Source organism: Cucurbita pepo, chromosome 4 (assembly GCF_057944985.1).
Source record: "Cucurbita pepo subsp. pepo isolate OVF chromosome 4, ASM5794498v1, whole genome shotgun sequence".
Taxonomy (NCBI): domain Eukaryota; kingdom Viridiplantae; phylum Streptophyta; class Magnoliopsida; order Cucurbitales; family Cucurbitaceae; genus Cucurbita; species Cucurbita pepo.
The window spans coordinates 10,719,051-10,737,471 of NC_141801.1; the positions used below are offsets into that span (position 1 = coordinate 10,719,051).

General features: G+C 35.4%; 3 protein-coding genes across 4 annotated transcripts; 1 reads left to right on the forward strand and 2 right to left on the reverse strand.

Moving 5' to 3' along the window:
* Positions 1 to 6: 6 nt before the first annotated feature.
* LOC111793580 (glucan endo-1,3-beta-glucosidase 13) lies at positions 7 to 2,954 on the reverse strand. The gene is made up of 4 exons (XM_023675530.2): positions 2,598 to 2,954; positions 957 to 2,231; positions 365 to 398; positions 7 to 271 (listed from the first exon to the last, which is right to left on the reverse strand). Exons 1-4 carry the CDS (start codon positions 2,659 to 2,661, stop codon positions 139 to 141), a joined length of 1,506 nt encoding a protein of 501 aa, XP_023531298.2. The 5' UTR covers positions 2,662 to 2,954; the 3' UTR covers positions 7 to 138.
* Positions 2,955 to 4,806: 1,852 nt separating this feature from the next.
* LOC111792849 (protein OXIDATIVE STRESS 3 LIKE 1) lies at positions 4,807 to 6,287 on the forward strand. The gene is made up of 2 exons (XM_023674450.2): positions 4,807 to 5,799; positions 5,931 to 6,287. The coding sequence occupies exons 1-2, from the start codon at positions 5,537 to 5,539 to the stop codon at positions 6,187 to 6,189; spliced, it is 522 nt and encodes a 173-aa protein (XP_023530218.2). The 5' UTR covers positions 4,807 to 5,536; the 3' UTR covers positions 6,190 to 6,287.
* A 352-nt stretch (positions 6,288 to 6,639) lies between these two features.
* LOC111792848 (arginine--tRNA ligase, chloroplastic/mitochondrial) lies at positions 6,640 to 14,865 on the reverse strand. Of its 2 annotated transcripts, none has more exons than XM_023674448.2 (18): positions 14,643 to 14,865; positions 14,252 to 14,325; positions 14,005 to 14,141; positions 13,848 to 13,923; positions 13,627 to 13,728; positions 13,295 to 13,510; positions 12,776 to 12,856; positions 12,412 to 12,495; positions 11,333 to 11,437; positions 10,743 to 10,921; positions 10,393 to 10,477; positions 9,303 to 9,489; positions 9,037 to 9,106; positions 8,015 to 8,084; positions 7,781 to 7,870; positions 7,606 to 7,674; positions 7,385 to 7,486; positions 6,640 to 7,016 (listed from the first exon to the last, which is right to left on the reverse strand). In XM_023674448.2, the coding sequence occupies exons 1-18, from the start codon at positions 14,737 to 14,739 to the stop codon at positions 6,906 to 6,908; spliced, it is 1,935 nt and encodes a 644-aa protein (XP_023530216.2). In that variant the 5' UTR covers positions 14,740 to 14,865; the 3' UTR covers positions 6,640 to 6,905. The 2 variants fall into 2 exon arrangements, with proteins under 2 accessions (XP_023530216.2, XP_023530217.2); XM_023674449.2 differs by having other exon boundaries at positions 14,252 to 14,329; positions 14,643 to 14,803.
* Positions 14,866 to 18,421: the final 3,556 nt, after the last annotated feature.

The following is an 18,421-nucleotide window of genomic DNA, read 5'->3' on the forward strand; positions in this document are numbered from 1 at the left end:
GTAAAATAGACGACCAAAAAAATCATTTGATTAGAAATTCGAACTCCCCTTAGATCCCTTCTTACAAGGTGAAGTTACAAGTTCAATTACAAAATAAGGAAAATCTGAGATTTTCAGAAGACTGGGCTGACCCCATCATCATGAAATTTTGAAAAAACATGATATGAAGGCCAAGATAAGTAGACCTGCAGAAACTCCAATCGCTGAAGAAGATGATGATGAAGTTGAGGACATTGCTGTTGTATTACTGGAAGAAGTCGTCTTGTTCTTCCTGCATAACCATTAAACAATAAACAAGAAAATTTATGAAACGAACAATCAAAATAATGTCAAGTTTGCTTCCATTCCAAAAGAAAGAGCTTACCCAACAACGGTCGCGTACACGCAGTTATCATAGCCTGCAAAGACAAGTTACAAACTCAAGTTTAGGAACCAAACCGGGCAGCTAAAAGAATATCAGGCAAAATCTTGATCCTCGTAGGTCTTATAACTAAGTTGATTACATGAACAATCCTGCGATTGGGCCTCGGGATACTCATCGATGACTAATTTAAGTGGGGGAGAATGTCACAACCATACTAAGAAGCGAGTAGGTTGTGATCCTCATGTTGAGACAAGTAAAGCAGCGATCCTCAAAAAGCTCCCATTCAGTCACACGAGGGCCAATAGAAAAGAATATCATGATGCGATTGAGGAGGATGCCACATCATCAAACACATCATATAATGTGAGCATTGAAGAGGAAACGAGGCATAAACAAGATGGGACAATGAAAAGACATGAGTGTCAAGGATAGGCTTGTTGAAGGGTCGGATCGAATCAGGTAAAGTCTCAGGCCTTAACCTCAAAAGTCGGGATTTCAAAGGAAATTTGAACATGCAGTTAAAGACACTAAGCTACATTTGTTTGCCAAGTAACTATATCTAGCAAACAGATATATAATAACACTGACTTACTTGGATCCTGGCTAACTTTAACTCCATTCCCTCCAAAGCCACAAGCAACATCAGTAGCTCCATTCTGCTGGAAATAACTGTTAAACGCATAAGATGCATGAGAAACAAGAGTATCTGGCTCAAAACAAGGCTGGCTTGGCTGGATGGCAGTGCAATCGACATTCCCCGAACTACAAGCCCAATCCAACGCGTTTTGCAAGTCCATATCGGTCGCCTTGCTTGAAGCAATGCACCAGTCAGTTCCATTAGAACCAGTCATATTAGCCTGTGAAGTCATGTCTACTGCACTTCTTCCTGTAAAATCCAAGTTGTAGACGCTGGTCTGGTCTGGATAGAACAATCCCCAGTTCCTTTCAGAATCCAACCCCGGCTTCCTGTTTTCATTAAACAAAGAGAAGATATATACATCCAGTTCCTCCCCCGGCCTTGCAGGTGTCCCGGTGTTATTAATAACATGTCGGATAAGATTCGTGTTGTAAGTTTGCGCATTGTCGGGAGTTGCAGCTGTCTCCTTTGGTGACCCTTTAGATGGCCAACCTGTTTCTGTGACCATCACTCTAATAGTTCTAAAATTTAGAGCCATCAAAGCAAAATAAAGAGCATCAATCTGAGCATCAAACATGTTCGTGTAAAGCAGACCAGTATTCGGATCGATAACTTCAGACGACGATTCGAAAAGAGCATAGTCCAATGACACATTGCTAGGGGATGCTCTGTAAGCATAATAAGGATAAATATTGATCATAAAAGGAGACTGATTCTCAGCAAGAAACTCCAACAATGGTTTCAAGAAGAATGCAAAATCGCTACTAAAAGCGCCAGCCGAGGGAGGGAACGACCGAGACAAAACTCCGAGCGAATGAGTGCTAGAAACCTTTATCTTCTTGTGCAAACCAGCCTTCTTAAGACCAGTGAGTACATTGTTCATGGCAGGCACCACCAAGGCAGACACATTGTGAGGGCTCTCCGTGACCTCGGCACCGACCGTAATGTATGTTATTTTCGCCGCCGGGTAGTAAGGGAGAATGCTATTCTTCAGCCAAGTATCTACATTAGACTGAAACTGAGCGAATGGCAGCAAATCGGAATTCGGTATCCCGATCATAAGTTCGACACCGGTGTTGGCAAAGGCCTTGAGAACCTGAATGTTTGAGTCATAAATTCTAAGGTATTTGATGTTATGAAGTTGAACCAATTGGGCCACTTTATTTGGTGTTGGGAGGTCATCTGCATTTCTTCCATAGCAAATTCCAACATTACTTCCCTGGCAATGGCCTGCAGGAAACATACAGCCTTATTTCAAGCATGAAAACGAAGACAATGGTGATTTCTACCAAAAGGGTTTGTTCTTTCCTTTCTTACAAAGGGTTTCAAATCTTTTATTCTGTAATCTATGATTTCTATCAATACAAGCACAGAAATATGTTACTAAATAGGTTAAATAATGATTAGTTTACTTCAGTTTAGCTAAAGAAGTAGCAACAATGCCAATGGAAGATCCAACAAGTAGAATCAAACAAAACCGCCGCAAGAAATGTCAAATGTGGTACCAAATCGAAGAGGAACACACCCAGAACAGCAAGAACAGTGAACAGAACAGCAAAAAGGAAGAACACGAAGAAGAAACAGAGAGCTACAAACCCAAGAACATAAGCAGCAGTGAAATCCCATAAAAAATGAGATTGAATCCAGCCCTTTTCCCCATTCTCCTTCTCGTTATCACCTGAAATCCACGCCTTCAAGTCTCAGTCCAACTCTGCTGCGGGGTTTGTGTAGAGAAATGGGAACGAGGGATTTGTAAGATTCTGGTTTAGAACAGCAACGGCTCGTTTTGCTTTCTAAAAAGGCACCCACTGTGAGGATTACAGAGCTCGAGATTATGGTTTAAGTCTAAAACAGAGCAAAATTAGCTTAAAAAGCCACTCTGGCGGAGGCTATGGAGAGTGTCGGGGACAGGGGAAGGAGTGTGTCAGCATAGGGACCGGACTTCAGAGGAAAGTATTAAATTTTGTCTATTGAGATTCCTCGATTCCGGTGCCCAGCATGTTTGTTCCCCACTAATTTATATATACCGTTCCATTCACTACCCGCCGGAACGGTTCCGTTCCATTTCTTTCTTTTTCAGCAAATTAAAAAAACATGTTTTTTCTTCTCCAATTTTTTGTTTTGTTTTGTTTTTATTTAATAATGTATGAATTTATGGTTTTTTTCTAAAATTAAATTTGTATATAAATATTAATATTTTAATTTTTACATGAAAGGAGCATTCATTAAATATTTTTAGTACGATGTAGAATTAATGTAAAGTTTGAGAATTTTAATTCTCTGCTTTAAATAACATAATAATTACTTTTGACTTATTTACTCGAAACATTTGAATAAATCTCGACTCCATCCTTTCCCGAAATGGAATTGGTCTAGTCATTTAATGGACCAGCCCAAATATTCTGGGCCTTGAAAAATAGAAAGCCCAATTGGTTCCCTTTCCAACGGCCCAAGTGAGATTGTCAATGGGCCGGACGACTCTAAGCCTATTGGATTTTGAAGGGCCTATTGGGCCGAAATTCCCCGACATTATGGATAAGAACAAAGATTGGGACAGCGTGGATTAGATAACAGAAATTTGATGGAAATGGCTGTTTGCAGTAACCATCTCCATGTCCATAGTGACTTGTGCCCAACTCCACTTTCCCTTCTTATCTCCTCACTTTTATCGTATAAATTTAGTTTCTAAATTTTTTTTAAAAAAATAATTATAATTTAATTTAGTGCGAGAATCAATAAATTCAAATTTTTAAATTTTTTTCTCGTTAAAATCGAGAATAGAGTATGGAGCGAAGAACATTTTTTTCTATTAGATAAATAAGAGATACATAATTATTTTTTAATAGTTAAAAACTATATGTTTAATATTAATAAAATTTTAGAAACTAGGTTAAACATTTATAAAATATTGATTTATTAGATTTTCTTTACCATCTTTTATTAAGAATTATATTAATAAATAAAAATTTTAAAATAACTATATCTATCGTAACCCTAATCTAAAAAATAAATGAGAAATTTCATGAAGATGAGGAATGGAATAGGTAGTGGAAAAGACTTACTTGTCCTCATCCCACCTCGTAGATATCTCTAGTGACATGACTTAAAAATAGGTTACGTACCCTTATTATAAAAATATTTTAAAAGTATTTTTAAAAAAAGTAATTATGGGAAAGATCTTTGCTGTCAAGAGAAAAATACATTTAACCATGGTAAAAATACTCCAAAGCACAACTTTACCTTTTTCTTTATTGAAAAATGTGGTTTCCAAAAAGCTTGGTTTATCCAAATATTGAATGTTTATCTTAATATAGAAGCTCCCTCAAAACCCAAGTTGTTGAAGTATAGAAGTTTTTCTTTTCTAAAGTTTTCTTTTTACATAAATGGAAATTTCGTAAATCAATTTAGATATATTGATTTTATTGAAATGTCTCGTGCACTTAATAGTATCACCCTTCTTTTTCTTTAAAGTGTTGCATTAGAATTCGTTGGCGTAGAGATATTAACCATTGTGATTTAGACCCATTTCAAATTCCGCTCATATATTACATTTTACGTTGGTATGAAAATGAGTAAATTATAAGGAATCGCTACAAGGAAAGTAAGATTCGAATTACTGTTGATCAAATTTCTCAAGATAAGAATACTTGTTTCAGATTTGAGTCACTCGACAAGCAAAATTGATCCTGTCAAAGTTGAATGATTCTAAACCTGCAATCTAAATTAGGTAAAATTGAAAAGAAATTTAGCCCTCGACTAAAGAAAAACACAAATACTCTCTTTATTATATTGTCTCAGCCCCTTACTTACAGAAACAACATACATAGTTTTACATAGTCCTAGAATTAAAACCCTTCACTTTTAAGCATTTCAAGAGTGAAGTGTTTTAAATCTTTCCGGAAGCATTTCACCTTTCATGACTACAATTAGCTACCATAACTCTAAATTATCATGTATCATACATTTGCAACCATCTAATAATAAATGAAGTTTGATTTTCTTTAATGTGACATGAATGGTAACGTTTTGTTCCCATCTCAGTTGATATAAGGTAATCGTAAAAAGGGAGTGGGGTGTTTTAAATCTTTAATTATTACTTCCTCAAAGGAAGGTTGATGATGTAGATGAACATAAAAGAATGGGAATAATGTCATGACTTTATGAAGCAAAAGTAAGGAAGATGTTACTAGAGAATGACAGAGAGAGGTGGGGATTCAGTACGTTGTGGATATGTCTTCCAAATTTCAGACCTTATCTTATTTCCTAGTAATATGGGAGAAGGCAACACAAAACTCAGACCCCATCAATTTTTTTTATCATCAATTTTATCTTATAATAAAACGATGATAATTATTGATTGATGATAAAAGGGTTGGGTTTTTGGATAAAGCAACAAAAAGGAGAATTATCTAACTTTTATGCTACATTTAATTATAATCTAAGCTTTCCACGCATATATAAATAGCTTCTCAAACGCACATACTACGGTTGCAATATATAATACCTTTCTTCTTCTTCTCCTTCATTTGATTCCAATGGGAGAATTGCAAGAAACTCAGCGTCTTCATGTTGATGAAGCTCAGAATGGTTGTTGCAGAACGATCATGGAAGATTGTGAAGCTTCAATGGAGTCTTCCATGGAGTTTAGTTCTGCAAATTCTGAAGCATCTTCTTCTTTGGAGATGGTGGAAGATGCCCTTTCTACAGTTTCGAATTCTTCATTATCATCATCTTCTTCTTCTTCTTCAAATGGACCTCTTTTTGAGCTATCAGAGCTTATGGTTCATCTTCCGATGAAGTAAGTAATGGGATAAATTATAAATAAAAAAAACATACCCTTTTCATTATCTTTCTTTGGAGACACGTTTTGATTGAAAGAATGGATCAATATGACTAATGGGAAATTTTGAAATGGTTTTGTGTTTGCAGGAGAGGGCTGTCTAAATATTATGATGGCAAATCAGAATCTTTCACATCTCTGGCAAGTGTAGAGAGATTAGAAGATTTAGCGAAGAGGGTTTCTCCAATTAGAAAAAAGTTCAAATCTTGTATGAGTGTTGGAGGAGGATTTGATGGCCATAAATCCATTATCCCAAGAGCTACCATAGCCAAGAAAGCTTCAAGATCAAGAGGGAAAAGTAGTCTGCTTTGTGGTTCTAGGTCTGCAGTTTCTGTGAATTGGCACTGATTATTTGCTACCCTTGAATGACTTGACTTGTAAATTTTCAAGCTCATTTCTCGGCTCTTTTATTCTTTTATAAAGAATTTTATAACTTAATATGATAACCTTCCAGAAAATGAGGAGAATAAATTTTTAGAACCTGCTATCAAATCTGGAAAATTCACATTGGAAAAAATAACATCGTATGAAGATAATCCTAAAGATCACAGCTAATTGGTAGAATCTGAGTTATAAATTTTCAAAATCCCACGTTGACTAATTTAGAGAATACTATCTCGTATGAGACTTTTTGGGGAAGCCCAACACAAAGCTACGAAAGTTTATACTCAAAATAGACTAACATATCATTGTATAGAGTTCATCTAACATCCTCCACTCGTAAGAACCCTTTTGATTTTGTTTATAACTGATTCTGAGCAACCTGATTCAATATCTTGGACAAATTACACCGGGGGGGAAGTGGTAAATGTGACGAGCCAATTAATGAAGCAAAATAAAGGGCCTTCACAGGGTCAATAGAAATATAAATTAAAGGCCAAAGCTTTATAAGCTTAAACCAAACTAAAACACTACAATGTTCTGTATGGATCTTTGTTTTTCTTCTTTCCTCGCTCAGGCGCAACTCTAATAATGTCGGAAAAGATAGCAGAGATGGATAGTGAAGTGACGGAAATCAAAACAGTCTTCTGAAAGGGGATCTGCAAATTGTGCTTTTTAGAGGGTTATATTTTGTAAACAGGTACAATTCCGAGAAGATGGAAGCATTTCCTCATCACAGTGCCTGTGGCTTCACAGAGCAGGAGCCTGCTGGTTTCTTCAGCTGACCCAACGACCTGACAAATATCAGACCATCAAACATTGATGAAGTTTTAACTTTTTGCGAGAAAACGTCGGTGGCATCTAGAATGCATTTATGTCGAGGTAGTACAAATTTAGTGAGCTTTTTCCAGCTCATTCCATAGGATGGGAAAAGATCAAAAACGCCTTGATGCAAATGGCACAAACAAGCAAAATGATTAAGAAAGGGAGCTTTACATTCTAGGTTATTAAAGGTAACTAAGTTGATAACCAAGGCATAATTAGCTGCCACGAGCTATCAATCGACAAGAGCTAATGATTTAGAAATTATCCGACATGAATTAGTGGGATAATGATATTATGCATAAAGAATGAGATAATGGTCTCAAAAAGTCGGCTATACCTGGCAATTGGAATAGAATTTTTTCGTAAATATTTCGGATAAGTTGTACAGGTATTCACATAACACATTCGGCAACAGATTGGTGCATGCTTCCTCCACAACCTAGAGTAGAGAAAATGGAAAAGTAATTATCAAGCGATAACTTGTATCAAATATAAAATGGTTCGAGTCAGACGCAAAGCCACAGTTACTCGGGTCAATCAAATGTATGTTTTCTTTACCTCGGCAAATTGTAACAAATGAAGCCCCAATACACGTTCGTCCTCGTGCTCCAACACAATTGTTCCCGTCTATCAAATAACGGTAGACTTAATTTAGAAATAAAAGCAAAAGTGCTGCTCCAGTCCAACTAAAGTCTTGAGAAGAAAATGTTCTGGAATTTGGAAGAAAACTTACTTTTTTCAACTCCTCTATATTTTTACCAGATTTTCTGATGATTGAACAGATACGAGCATGGGCATACAGCAAATACACAGCAGTGTTGCCCTAGTCAACACAAAATTTGGGCGTGTAAGTAGAGTGGACGATGGACCTTTTTTTTTTTTCAGAGGCAGTAAAGCTACATTTAGCTTGTTGACTTGACTTTCGGTAAATTGTAAGCTATGCCTAGAACCAGTTGAGGAAGTGTACCTTATCATTGAGCATCTGATCAAAATTGAACGTATAGTTCGTCAACCTGTTGTTCTTAAGGTCAGCATATCTGCCAAAACAATTTGAGAACTAAAGTATTAATAAAAGATTCTGGACATTTGCACAGCGAAGCAAGAAGCAAAACTAAGTTGTAAATGATAAAAATACTTAGTGACAAGAGGACACATGAAAGAAGGCACAGACAAAGAGGCCTAGACTGAGCCCACATGGTTGGGAGATTATGAACAGCTTTCAGTTAAAAACAAATGGAAGATGCTAAATTCTTTGGTAGGGCAACCCAATCTCCAAATATACATAAAGTCATAATCTATCCCATAGCCCCCGAACAATCCCCAAAATTCCTCTCATTCCTAACTAACGATAATCCCACAAAATGGTAAATACAGAAACAACAGACATCAGTCAAACTGTTGGAGACTTATTACAATAATACTAGAATCATTCTTCTAGTTCAGACAAAAGCCACAATTTTCTTCCTAAAACTGAATCATCGGTATATAAGGTTTCAGGCATTTCATAATTTAAATTCATAAATTAGAAGATCCTATGCAGTGTTACCCAGCATAGATTCATTGTTCATAATGGGTCCAGCCGTTCAGGTAGCAGCATCAAGTGAATTAGACTAAATTGTCAGTAGCCACTCAGTTCCAACCTTTCAGGCAACATGGGAAGATTGTGAATCCTAACATACTGCAGTCTAAATAAAATCCAAACTTTACGATAATGATCGAGAAGATTAGCTATGATCCCCGATTATATATCAGCAACACAATAACAGTCTATCATTAGACATACAGTACAGCATCCTTAAAAACCTATGTACGCCTAATGTGCTAGATATACTAATACTCAACAGATACAGAGGTAAATTTGTTATGTTATGATGAAAATCATTTACAGGGGTACCAATTAATAGTACTGAAGGGCACATCGAGGATAACCTATAGGATTCATACAAGAGGCATAAAAAGGTACGGCCAACAATGAAAATGGTAACCTACTTAACAGCACCATAACCAACAGCTTCAGCAATTTGTTCAAGATCTTCCTCAGACCATTCTGCAGCTTTCTCTAAAGAAGGTTAACAAAAATCAATTACACAGTAAAACATGTGGAAGGTTGACCACAAAAAGTTCCAAAAAAAAAAAAGTGAACACGTTGGCCTTCACTAAATTTTACAACGTAAAGCAGCAAGCTGCACTTTTTTTTTTTTTTTTTTTTTTAAAAGAGATAAAACAGAGTTCTTAATAGTCATTATTATTATTACCCCTTTCAAGAAGTGCAGTTTTACTGCGGCTCTTGGCTTCATCAAGCAAATCAACTAAACGAACCACTTCGGTATTTCGAGTTCGAAAACGCTTGCCATCTTCACCAAGAACCAACCCAAAACCGACATGGGTTGTTTTGGGATGCTTGTTATCATCAAGTGGAAGCCAACCAGCACGTTTACAAGCCTGAAACAAATAGCCATAATTACTTCCAATTTAAGCATCCACTTCATCAATTTAAGACAATAACCAATTCATTAAATAATTGTTTGCAACAGTTTGCGGGATAAGTGACGACCAGGTCTACAGCAATTAATAATCATATAATATGTACAAACAAAAGAGAGGAGATGTAACGCCAGTGTTTTAAAAGGTGCGCCTATGCACAAGTTGCATGTGAAGCACCTTGCCTATGGTAGGAAGGCGCACTCTAGCTTGCCTCCAGGGTTCAAAGTAAAACGATGGGTTTAGGTTAGTTATTATTAAGAAATTATGAAAACCCTAAAGGGAATGGCTTCTGCGTTTAAAGTTTTATGTTTATTATTATTTTTTCGTTCCTTCCCCTTCTTGTTCGGATAATGATGATGATATAAATGCATTAGTTTGTGGTTTTTGTTCAAAAGTAACAAATTAGGAGTTTATAGAATAAAGCAACACCTTGGTAGTGGTTATAGATGCGCAACGACACATAGAAAATGACTGGATCATGTGAAGGAAGAAATTAAAGCATACATGAACAAGAATACTTGAACCTATGTTAAAAGACTAATACTCGAATCTTATTTATCTTTTATATATTTTTCTTGGTTAAAACTTCATTTCTTCCCATGAAAGCTTTTTATTGTGTATATACTATATAGTGCCCCTTACAAAAAAAGCTTTTTTTGTGGTGCCTAAGCCCCAGAGGTTCATGGCACCTTAGTGCACCTTGAGCGTTTAAAAACATTGCGCAAGCCAGCAACAGATCCATCAAATAATTACTAACTACAGTTCAGAGGGCCAGCCACCAAGTCCAATAACCATATATGCAAGGAACATGAACGGATAAAAGAAAATCATGTCAGAACAGGAATTGCTCCAGACACATACCCGGAAAACCATGTCAAAGTGCTGCTGCTGCCCCACATCAGTGACATATATAATCCATTCAGCTTTCTCTTCATTAAGGCGATACCTGTTTGGTGCAAGCAAAAACGACCAATTAGAATGTCTAAGGTCCACAAAATTTTGAAAATCATGCAGTCAGAGGGAATCCAAACATGCACAAAATTGGTAGATCATTATTTGGAGATAATATATTGATAGGTCATAATTAATCATACTGATGATGAATGTCAACTTTGAAGCTTTTTTTTTTTTTTTTTTTTTTTGACAATGTCAACTTTCAAGTTATTCATAACCTGTGACAATAGTTCCAAGTAGGATAGAGAAAAACTGACCAGATGGCCGTAAGATCAGTTGAAGCATAATTGAAACCACCGTCACTCTTGACAACAATTAGAGGTATATTTATTCCATCAAGAAAGATTACACGAGCACCCTGGCTTTCCTCCACTAAGCCCTTATCAGTCAATTCTTTTATGGCATTAGGAATGTACGGGTTGTAAAAGCTCTCTCCCTGATAGAGATGGAAAGATCTTAACCAAATGAGAACTGAGAATAAGCTGTTGACAGTACTTCAGATCAATGTTAAAATCAGAAGGGTGAACTCATGACGCTGCAAGTAAATATCCCCGCAAATCAGATGATGATCAATAGGACGGAAGAACTTCAACATGTTGAAGATGAGGACGCTGTCTGATAGTGGGATGCATGCCATTAACCACAAATTAACTATTCCAACTAATAAATCAAATTCCAGAAAAACAATCTAACTTGGGTCTGACGTTTGAAAGGAAGAATTGCCCAATCCCAACACAAACAAGTAGAGAATGGACACGAGAAAAAACAAGCAGAAACGAGTAAAATGTTATATTTGGAAAGAGAAGCAAGTATTTAATATAATATATAAAGGAAAGCCAAAACGCACCTTCTCCTCTAATTCAACTCCAAGGCGTTCATATACCCTGTTAAATTCATTCCTGCTGATTTCACATATTTGTGCCCAAGCCTTTCGATATTTAGCTTCCCCACCCTGTAAAACAAAAATTAAGCTCACTTCAACAGAAATTAGATCTGAGAAACTTCCAAATAGTTGCGATGTCCCTATCATGCTCCGCCATGGAATCTATAATAAACCATAAACAAGCTGCAAAAGACTAAATAAAGTCTATGAGTAAAAACTCCTCGGCCTCTTGGCTGAGATCAAGTGGAGTCCACTTGTAGCTCACTTTCAACCTATAAACTCAAATTTTCAATTTTTAAACTTAGATACTTAAAATTAAATTTTGAATCTACTTGCAGATGCTAATAAAAACATGTTGCTAGAAAATTTAATTTCCATTTCACAGGGCTGATTGGAACAAGTGAAATAAGTAAATGAGACTTCGGGGAATAAATTTAAATCCCATGGTGGCCAACTACTAAAGATATTAAATCGTACCAGTATTCTAACATAAGCTTGAGGTGCACATAAGCTTGTCGAACACTCATAGATGAAATAATGGTAAAATAAATAAATAAAGCTCATTCTTGACTGTGGCTTCCTTAATATCTTTTATTGAGAAACCATGCTTTCATTGAGAACAAATGAAAGAAAACAAAGACAAAACGAAAGGTCCATAGGCATACAGAAAACCAAAAACAGAAGCCCGCACCAAAGGAGCTAGAGACCTAATTAGACCAAAAAAAAAAAACCTCAACCCCAGGCAAAAGACCTAACAACATGAATACAAAAAATCTTGGAAATTGATGGGGAAACAAAGGTGTTGAACTTCTTTTTGTTACTTTATTATTTATTTTTCATATTCAAAACATTTTTTACTATGCAATACATGCCATCATGTAGACAAGTAGCAGAAAAAATAAAACTAACTAGTGTAAATGAAAACTGAAAAAAAAGTTACAACACAGTTTTTTTGCTCGAAACTCAAGGGTCCAAAGTACAAAATTAGCATAGAATAAGGGAGTGAAGAATTTATATATATTAGCCACCACAGTAAAAATCACCTGAAGAAGAACCACTGCCTGTTGTGCTCTCTCCTTAAACGCAGGATCACTGTCAAATCTCTGCTTTGACGCCTTATAGAATGTCTAATTAATCAAAATTCCAAATAACAGTTTGTCAGTCCTACTTGATATGACAGATAGACTAAGCTCTCCATGTCCATTTATGGCATTTATTGAAAGTAAGAATTCACGAAACACATTTTATCACATAAAGAGTGAAGTTTCCTGTCTTTAACCGTAGACAGTCCATGATGTAAGATCAAAAGTATTGAACTTCTTAACCTTCTTGAAGAAATTTTTGTCAGTATACTATAAAAGGTAAACATGCTAAAAACCAAAGGAGATTCTGAAATGTCTCTCCTACCTGCAGATCTCCAATAGCTGTTTCAGTAACTTCTTCCCAGTTCGGAAATCTTTCAAAAAGGAATTCAATCAACATACCAAACTGCAAACAAGAAGCAAAAGATGAATTTCGGATGATACATTCATCTTCGGTAGAAGCTGTTTATTATCCAAAGAGTAAAACCCCAGGCCAAAATCAATTTGCAAATACTTAGAAACTTTATTGGCACCTAAAAAAGTTTGAAGCCAATTGAAAGGCAGGAATTAGTGTGTGATATTTGCAACGTTTTCTACATTTTCAAAACTAAGACTGCCTATTTTGAAGGTAGACTGGACATGGCAGAAAAGGACTGGGGCAAAATCAGCCAACTAGTAATAAATTCAGTTTTCATGTACATTTTCAAAGAGTAACAATTTAGGCAGTTCGTGAAAGGGAAAAGAAAAAAAACACTTTTCTATTACAACGCAAGACACCATGAAAAAAATACTCAGTCTTAGAATAAAGAAACTGTCTTAAGGCATGGCAAATACAAAGCTGTACCTGTGTTCCCCAATCACCAACATGGTTTCTTCGAAGCACGTCAACATTTGAAAATTCAAGCATTCGGGCTAGAGTGTCTCCAATGATCGTAGATCTCAAATGGCCAACATGCATTTCTTTTGCTATATTAGGCGAGGAGAAATCAACTACTGCTCTTTTAATCGGAAGCCGAGGAGCCCAAGTTTCAATACCATCAATTAGCATTTTTTGTATGCTCTGTAACAGAAAATTCATAATAAGCATGCTTCAAACACATGTTAGATCTATTGATATTACTACCTTATACTTTACATGAGTTATTCCAACAACAAATTTCAGGAAAATGGCACTACCTTTGCAAGCCAATTCTTCGATATTACTACATTCACGAAACCAGGGCCTGCCACAGAACTTGATTCTATAATTTCAGATGGAGGAAGATTTTTCATGATGGCCTAGAAATCGAGAGAGAAGTTATGTCAGAATCTCAATGATTAAAATAATTTTAGAAAAAAATGACCCTAAACCTTCGTGAAAAAAAAAAAAGAATCACAGAGAAGCACACTGTAAATACCTGTCCAACGGAAGGGGGGCCCTTAAACTGACTTCCTTTTCCTTTAATTTTAGACCAAAGGCCCATCGCATTATTGCTTAGCCAAATAAGAAACCTCAACTTAGCAACAGTAATCTAATCTACTCCAGCTTTAACTAGAACATTTCGCATAACATACCACTGATAGTCGCCAAATTTTCCAGCACAAGCAGCCACCAAAGGCTCAACATCCGTCTCCTCGGGGACCGTCGCTCTGAGGGACACCTCGAATATTTTAGCTAATTGTCGCTTGATATTGCCGACGTTTTCTTCCTCCTGTGCCAGAACGCCAACATTTATCCTCGGAAACAACTCATAAACTCAAACGAACACGTTCTGACAGAAGTGGAATAAACTAAAGAACAAAATACTCCATAAAAACTTACAGTTGCCATTGTAGATATCGATTGTGCCGTCTTCGTAGCAGAAATAAGTCGCCTAGATGCCGCCCGGAGAAAGTCTGTCTAGTTTCAGATGGAGAATAAGAATTACTATGAGTACGAAAACAAAACACGTTGGACTAGAAATTGAACTTGCAAACCATCATCATAAACGCAAATTAATCACAGCGAAGACAACAAACAAGTTGACCATCAAAAACAGCGCAAAACCACGGTACACTCGGAGCATTTTGCAAGCCCCCACCCAACCATTTTCTTCTTCTTTCAGAGTTAGGAATCAAACAGAAAGCGAAAACAAATAAAATAAAATAAACTAAAAGTACTCGAACTAACAAGTTCCATAAGCAATGATAGAGGTGGAAATCTCAGAGCTTACCAGCAGCAGGAATGGAAGAGGGGGAAGAAATGGGAGGGAATCGATTGAAAGCGAGCAATGGAGAAGGCGAAGCCGGCGCGAGTAACAGAGCTAACATTGTTTTTTAATGCATATATATTCTTTCTCCTCATACGATATCCCGCTTTTCCACTCCGCCACTCTTTGATCCTCTCTGTTTCTCTCTCTGCATTTTAGGGCTTACAGACTTTCTCCTTCCTTTTTTTTCTTTTTCTTTTAATTTTATTATTGTTATTTTTTTAAAATCCATTTGTACGATGGAGCAGCTTGGGTTCCATGGCTCAATCCCAGCTGAACAATTGGTTAATAAATATTATCTGTTTTAATTCGATGCTTATCAACTCAGCTTCACAATTTTAAAGCTGTGTCTAATGAGAGGTTTTCACACTCGAGGAAGGTTTTGTTCCCTTTTCTAATTAATTAAGATCTCACAGTCCACCTCCTTATCAGTTTGCCCCCACTTCTCAATGTTTGGCTGTTAGCAAATATGGTTCGTTTTAACCCATTACATATTGTCATCAACACCACGTATCTACTGAGAGCTATTTTTGTATATGAAATCTCATAATTATATATTTCAGTGACTCAATTTTTTTTTAATTAAATTTAAAAAATTGAATTTTTTTATGTAATATATTTCTAATTTTTTTATACAAGATTTTAATTTATTAAATATTTTTTTATAACTAATTAACACGTTGAATATTGTTTAAATAGTTTTGGACCAAAATAACAAGATACTTAACGAAAAAGAAACCATGAGTAAAACCAATGTGTTAATTTAACTAAAAAAAATATGGTATCTCATTTTTTAAATTAAAACTAATCAAATGATTTAAGGAATATATATGTAGCAAAATTATTTTTAAAAATAGTTTTGGATGCTTTATTCCATCTTTGATTATATAAAAAAAATAAATAAAATCATTTTTGTTTCCATAGATTTAGAAACTTTAGAACGTATAACATTCTTCTGCCAATATAAAATATGTATAACATAAGATAATATAAATTATATAGTGTCAATAAAATAATAATTATAAAAAGTTTACATATAAAACATGTTTAATTATTAATGGGTAACGTTAATAGTCCATATTACAAACGTTGATATTTAAATAATAGTTTATTTTGGGATATAGTTTATAAATCTATTAGTAAATACAGTTGAATAAAAGATTATTTAGCAAGATACATAAAAAAATACACATTAATTAAGTTTTAACGATTAAAAAAGTAGGTGTTGGTGTAAGGTTTGATTATATTTATAATTTTTAAATTAAAACCATTATTTTTCTAAAAGGAAATTTATTAAAAAGCATTTAATTAACCTACCTACTCAAAATTTCATCCATGGCTGTAGTAAAATAATAACTAAGGACACGTACTCAAATAAATAAATAAGGGCTCTTTAAAATAATGCTTATAAATTAAAAAATAAGAATAGACCAAAATATATTTTTTTTAAAAACTAAAATATCTCTTTATCTAACACGTACCTTAAAATATAAAGTAAATGTTAAGGGCTAAGATCGTACTTTCGCGCATAAAATTTATCCGGTCCTACAATTGTAGCATACGCTTGAAAGCAGAGGAGTATCTCCACCGTAAACCCTGGCGTTCTTATCCGCTTGAAATCGCCAAATCATCAAATCAAACCGCAAGAGGAATGCCCACAGATCGACGATGATCTCAGATTAGGTCCCTCGCCTTTATATAAAAAGGATGGTTCAGTCCAATTCTCACTCGGACGTTGAGAGAGACGAACCGACGAGTTTCGAGAACGAGATGAAGAAGCCAGAGAAGAGCCTGAAGCCAAGCGGTAAATCCGATGTGCGGAAGGATCGGAAATCGGCGACGGGAATGAGCGGATCGCCGAAGAAAGGAGGCCATGGCGGCAAGTTTACTTGGGCGGGAGATGGTTACTCGCCGGCTGAGATCAGCTTCAGGGCTGAAGATATGGACGTGAAGGACCCTAACTTTGAAGATCCGGAAGAGGCAGTGGCGGTGGCGGTTTGACTACGACGATAACGTGTTAGATCATCTCGAGGCTGAGATCTGTAAATATTTGTAATGGACGGTAATCCGTGGTTTTCCATTTCAATAAAATCACGCTTCCTTTGTACAGTTCTCTTGTTATTTCAAGATTTCAATGTCGATCTTTGTTTCTTTTATGGCTGGATCACATCTGAGGGGGGAAATTGAAAAACAGAGGGAAAATGTATGTGCGTACCTCAGAAATCTGAAAATTGACTTTCGTATTTGCTTTCACGATTACTAATTGATGGCGCTGGTAATGTATTTCGTTTTACTTGTGTCGGTTTGTTTCGATCTCTGATTTGCTGTGTGACTGAAAATTTGTTATGGTTGTTATAACTCAGTAGGAACGGAAGAAAGAAACGCGTTGCGTGTGAGTTAGGCAGTGGATCCGTGTTAAGCTTGGCGACAGTGAGTTTCGTTTATAATATGCACTGATTTCTTTTGGCTTTTTCTGGGTCAAAACGATTTTATGCTTCGGGATCACGGTTACAGAAATAGATTTTTTTTGGGAGGCTAGAATGCTATTTTCTATCTCAAGGTTGAATTTCATCATCTTTCCTTACTTTCGGCTGTTAATTTTAGCATTTTTACTTCTAATAATGCTTAAAATGGATCTGTGAAGTGTTAGAGTTAATAATAATTTGATAATTTTAATGTATTAAATAATAATTTGATAATTTTAAATTAAATTTACTTTTATGTTTTAACATTGTTTCGAACATTAAATTTTTGTTAATCAAATTAATATTTTATTCTTGCTAAGACCCTCCGAGTATTATATTATGAACTCTAATAATACAAAATTAATTAATTAAAAATTTATTTAATTCCTTAGTTATAGGTCCTTCCAGACTTCTAAATCAAATTGTATTTATTAATATTGAATATAGTTATTACATAAAAGTTGATTTGATAATCACATATGGGTCAAAGGTCTATTTTACCCCTATAATTACCGGCGTAATACTATTCCTCTAAAGTTGATCCTAACTATCAAACTCGTCTAATATTATAAATAAATAAATAAACTAAAGACTAGACTTATTAAAGGTGGCAAAAGTCTCAAAGTCACTATTAACCTGTACAAGCTTTCATATACAACATAGATTCATAATTTGGATCAAGATTGTCCGTGGTATTGTTTAATACCTCGAGGCAATAGTAATTTGGATCAAGATTGTCCGTGGCATTGTTTCATACCTCGAGGCAATAGCAACCAACGATAGTGGCGGTGGTCGACAAGGACCCGTGGACATCGACAGGTTGTGGTGGTGGTAGAAGAAGGGACAAGACGAAGAAGATGAAGTGGGAAGAAGGAATGAAATAAAAAACAAATATTAACGTTAATTTAATATAAATTTTTTTGTTTTAAAGTTGGTAGAAAAATGTGGAAACTTTTACCTTGAAACTAGTGGGTAAATAGAAAAAGAAAAAGAAATTACCAATGAGAGTTAAATTTGGGATATTTTTTTTAACATTTAGGGTAAAAATTAATTTCAAAGTTAATAGTTAATTTATTTCAGAAAATTTTGATTCGTGATTATCCAAAACACGTCTGCCATTCTATTTACGGAACTAAGAAGAACCGGATAAGTTGGCAGTCTGATAGCCGGTCCGGTTGGGTCCGGGAGATAACTCGAGAAACAGGGGAAAAGAAACCGGCCAAGTAAAATAACCAACAACTTTTGTCCTATTATTAAGAATCATAAATTTGAATTTGT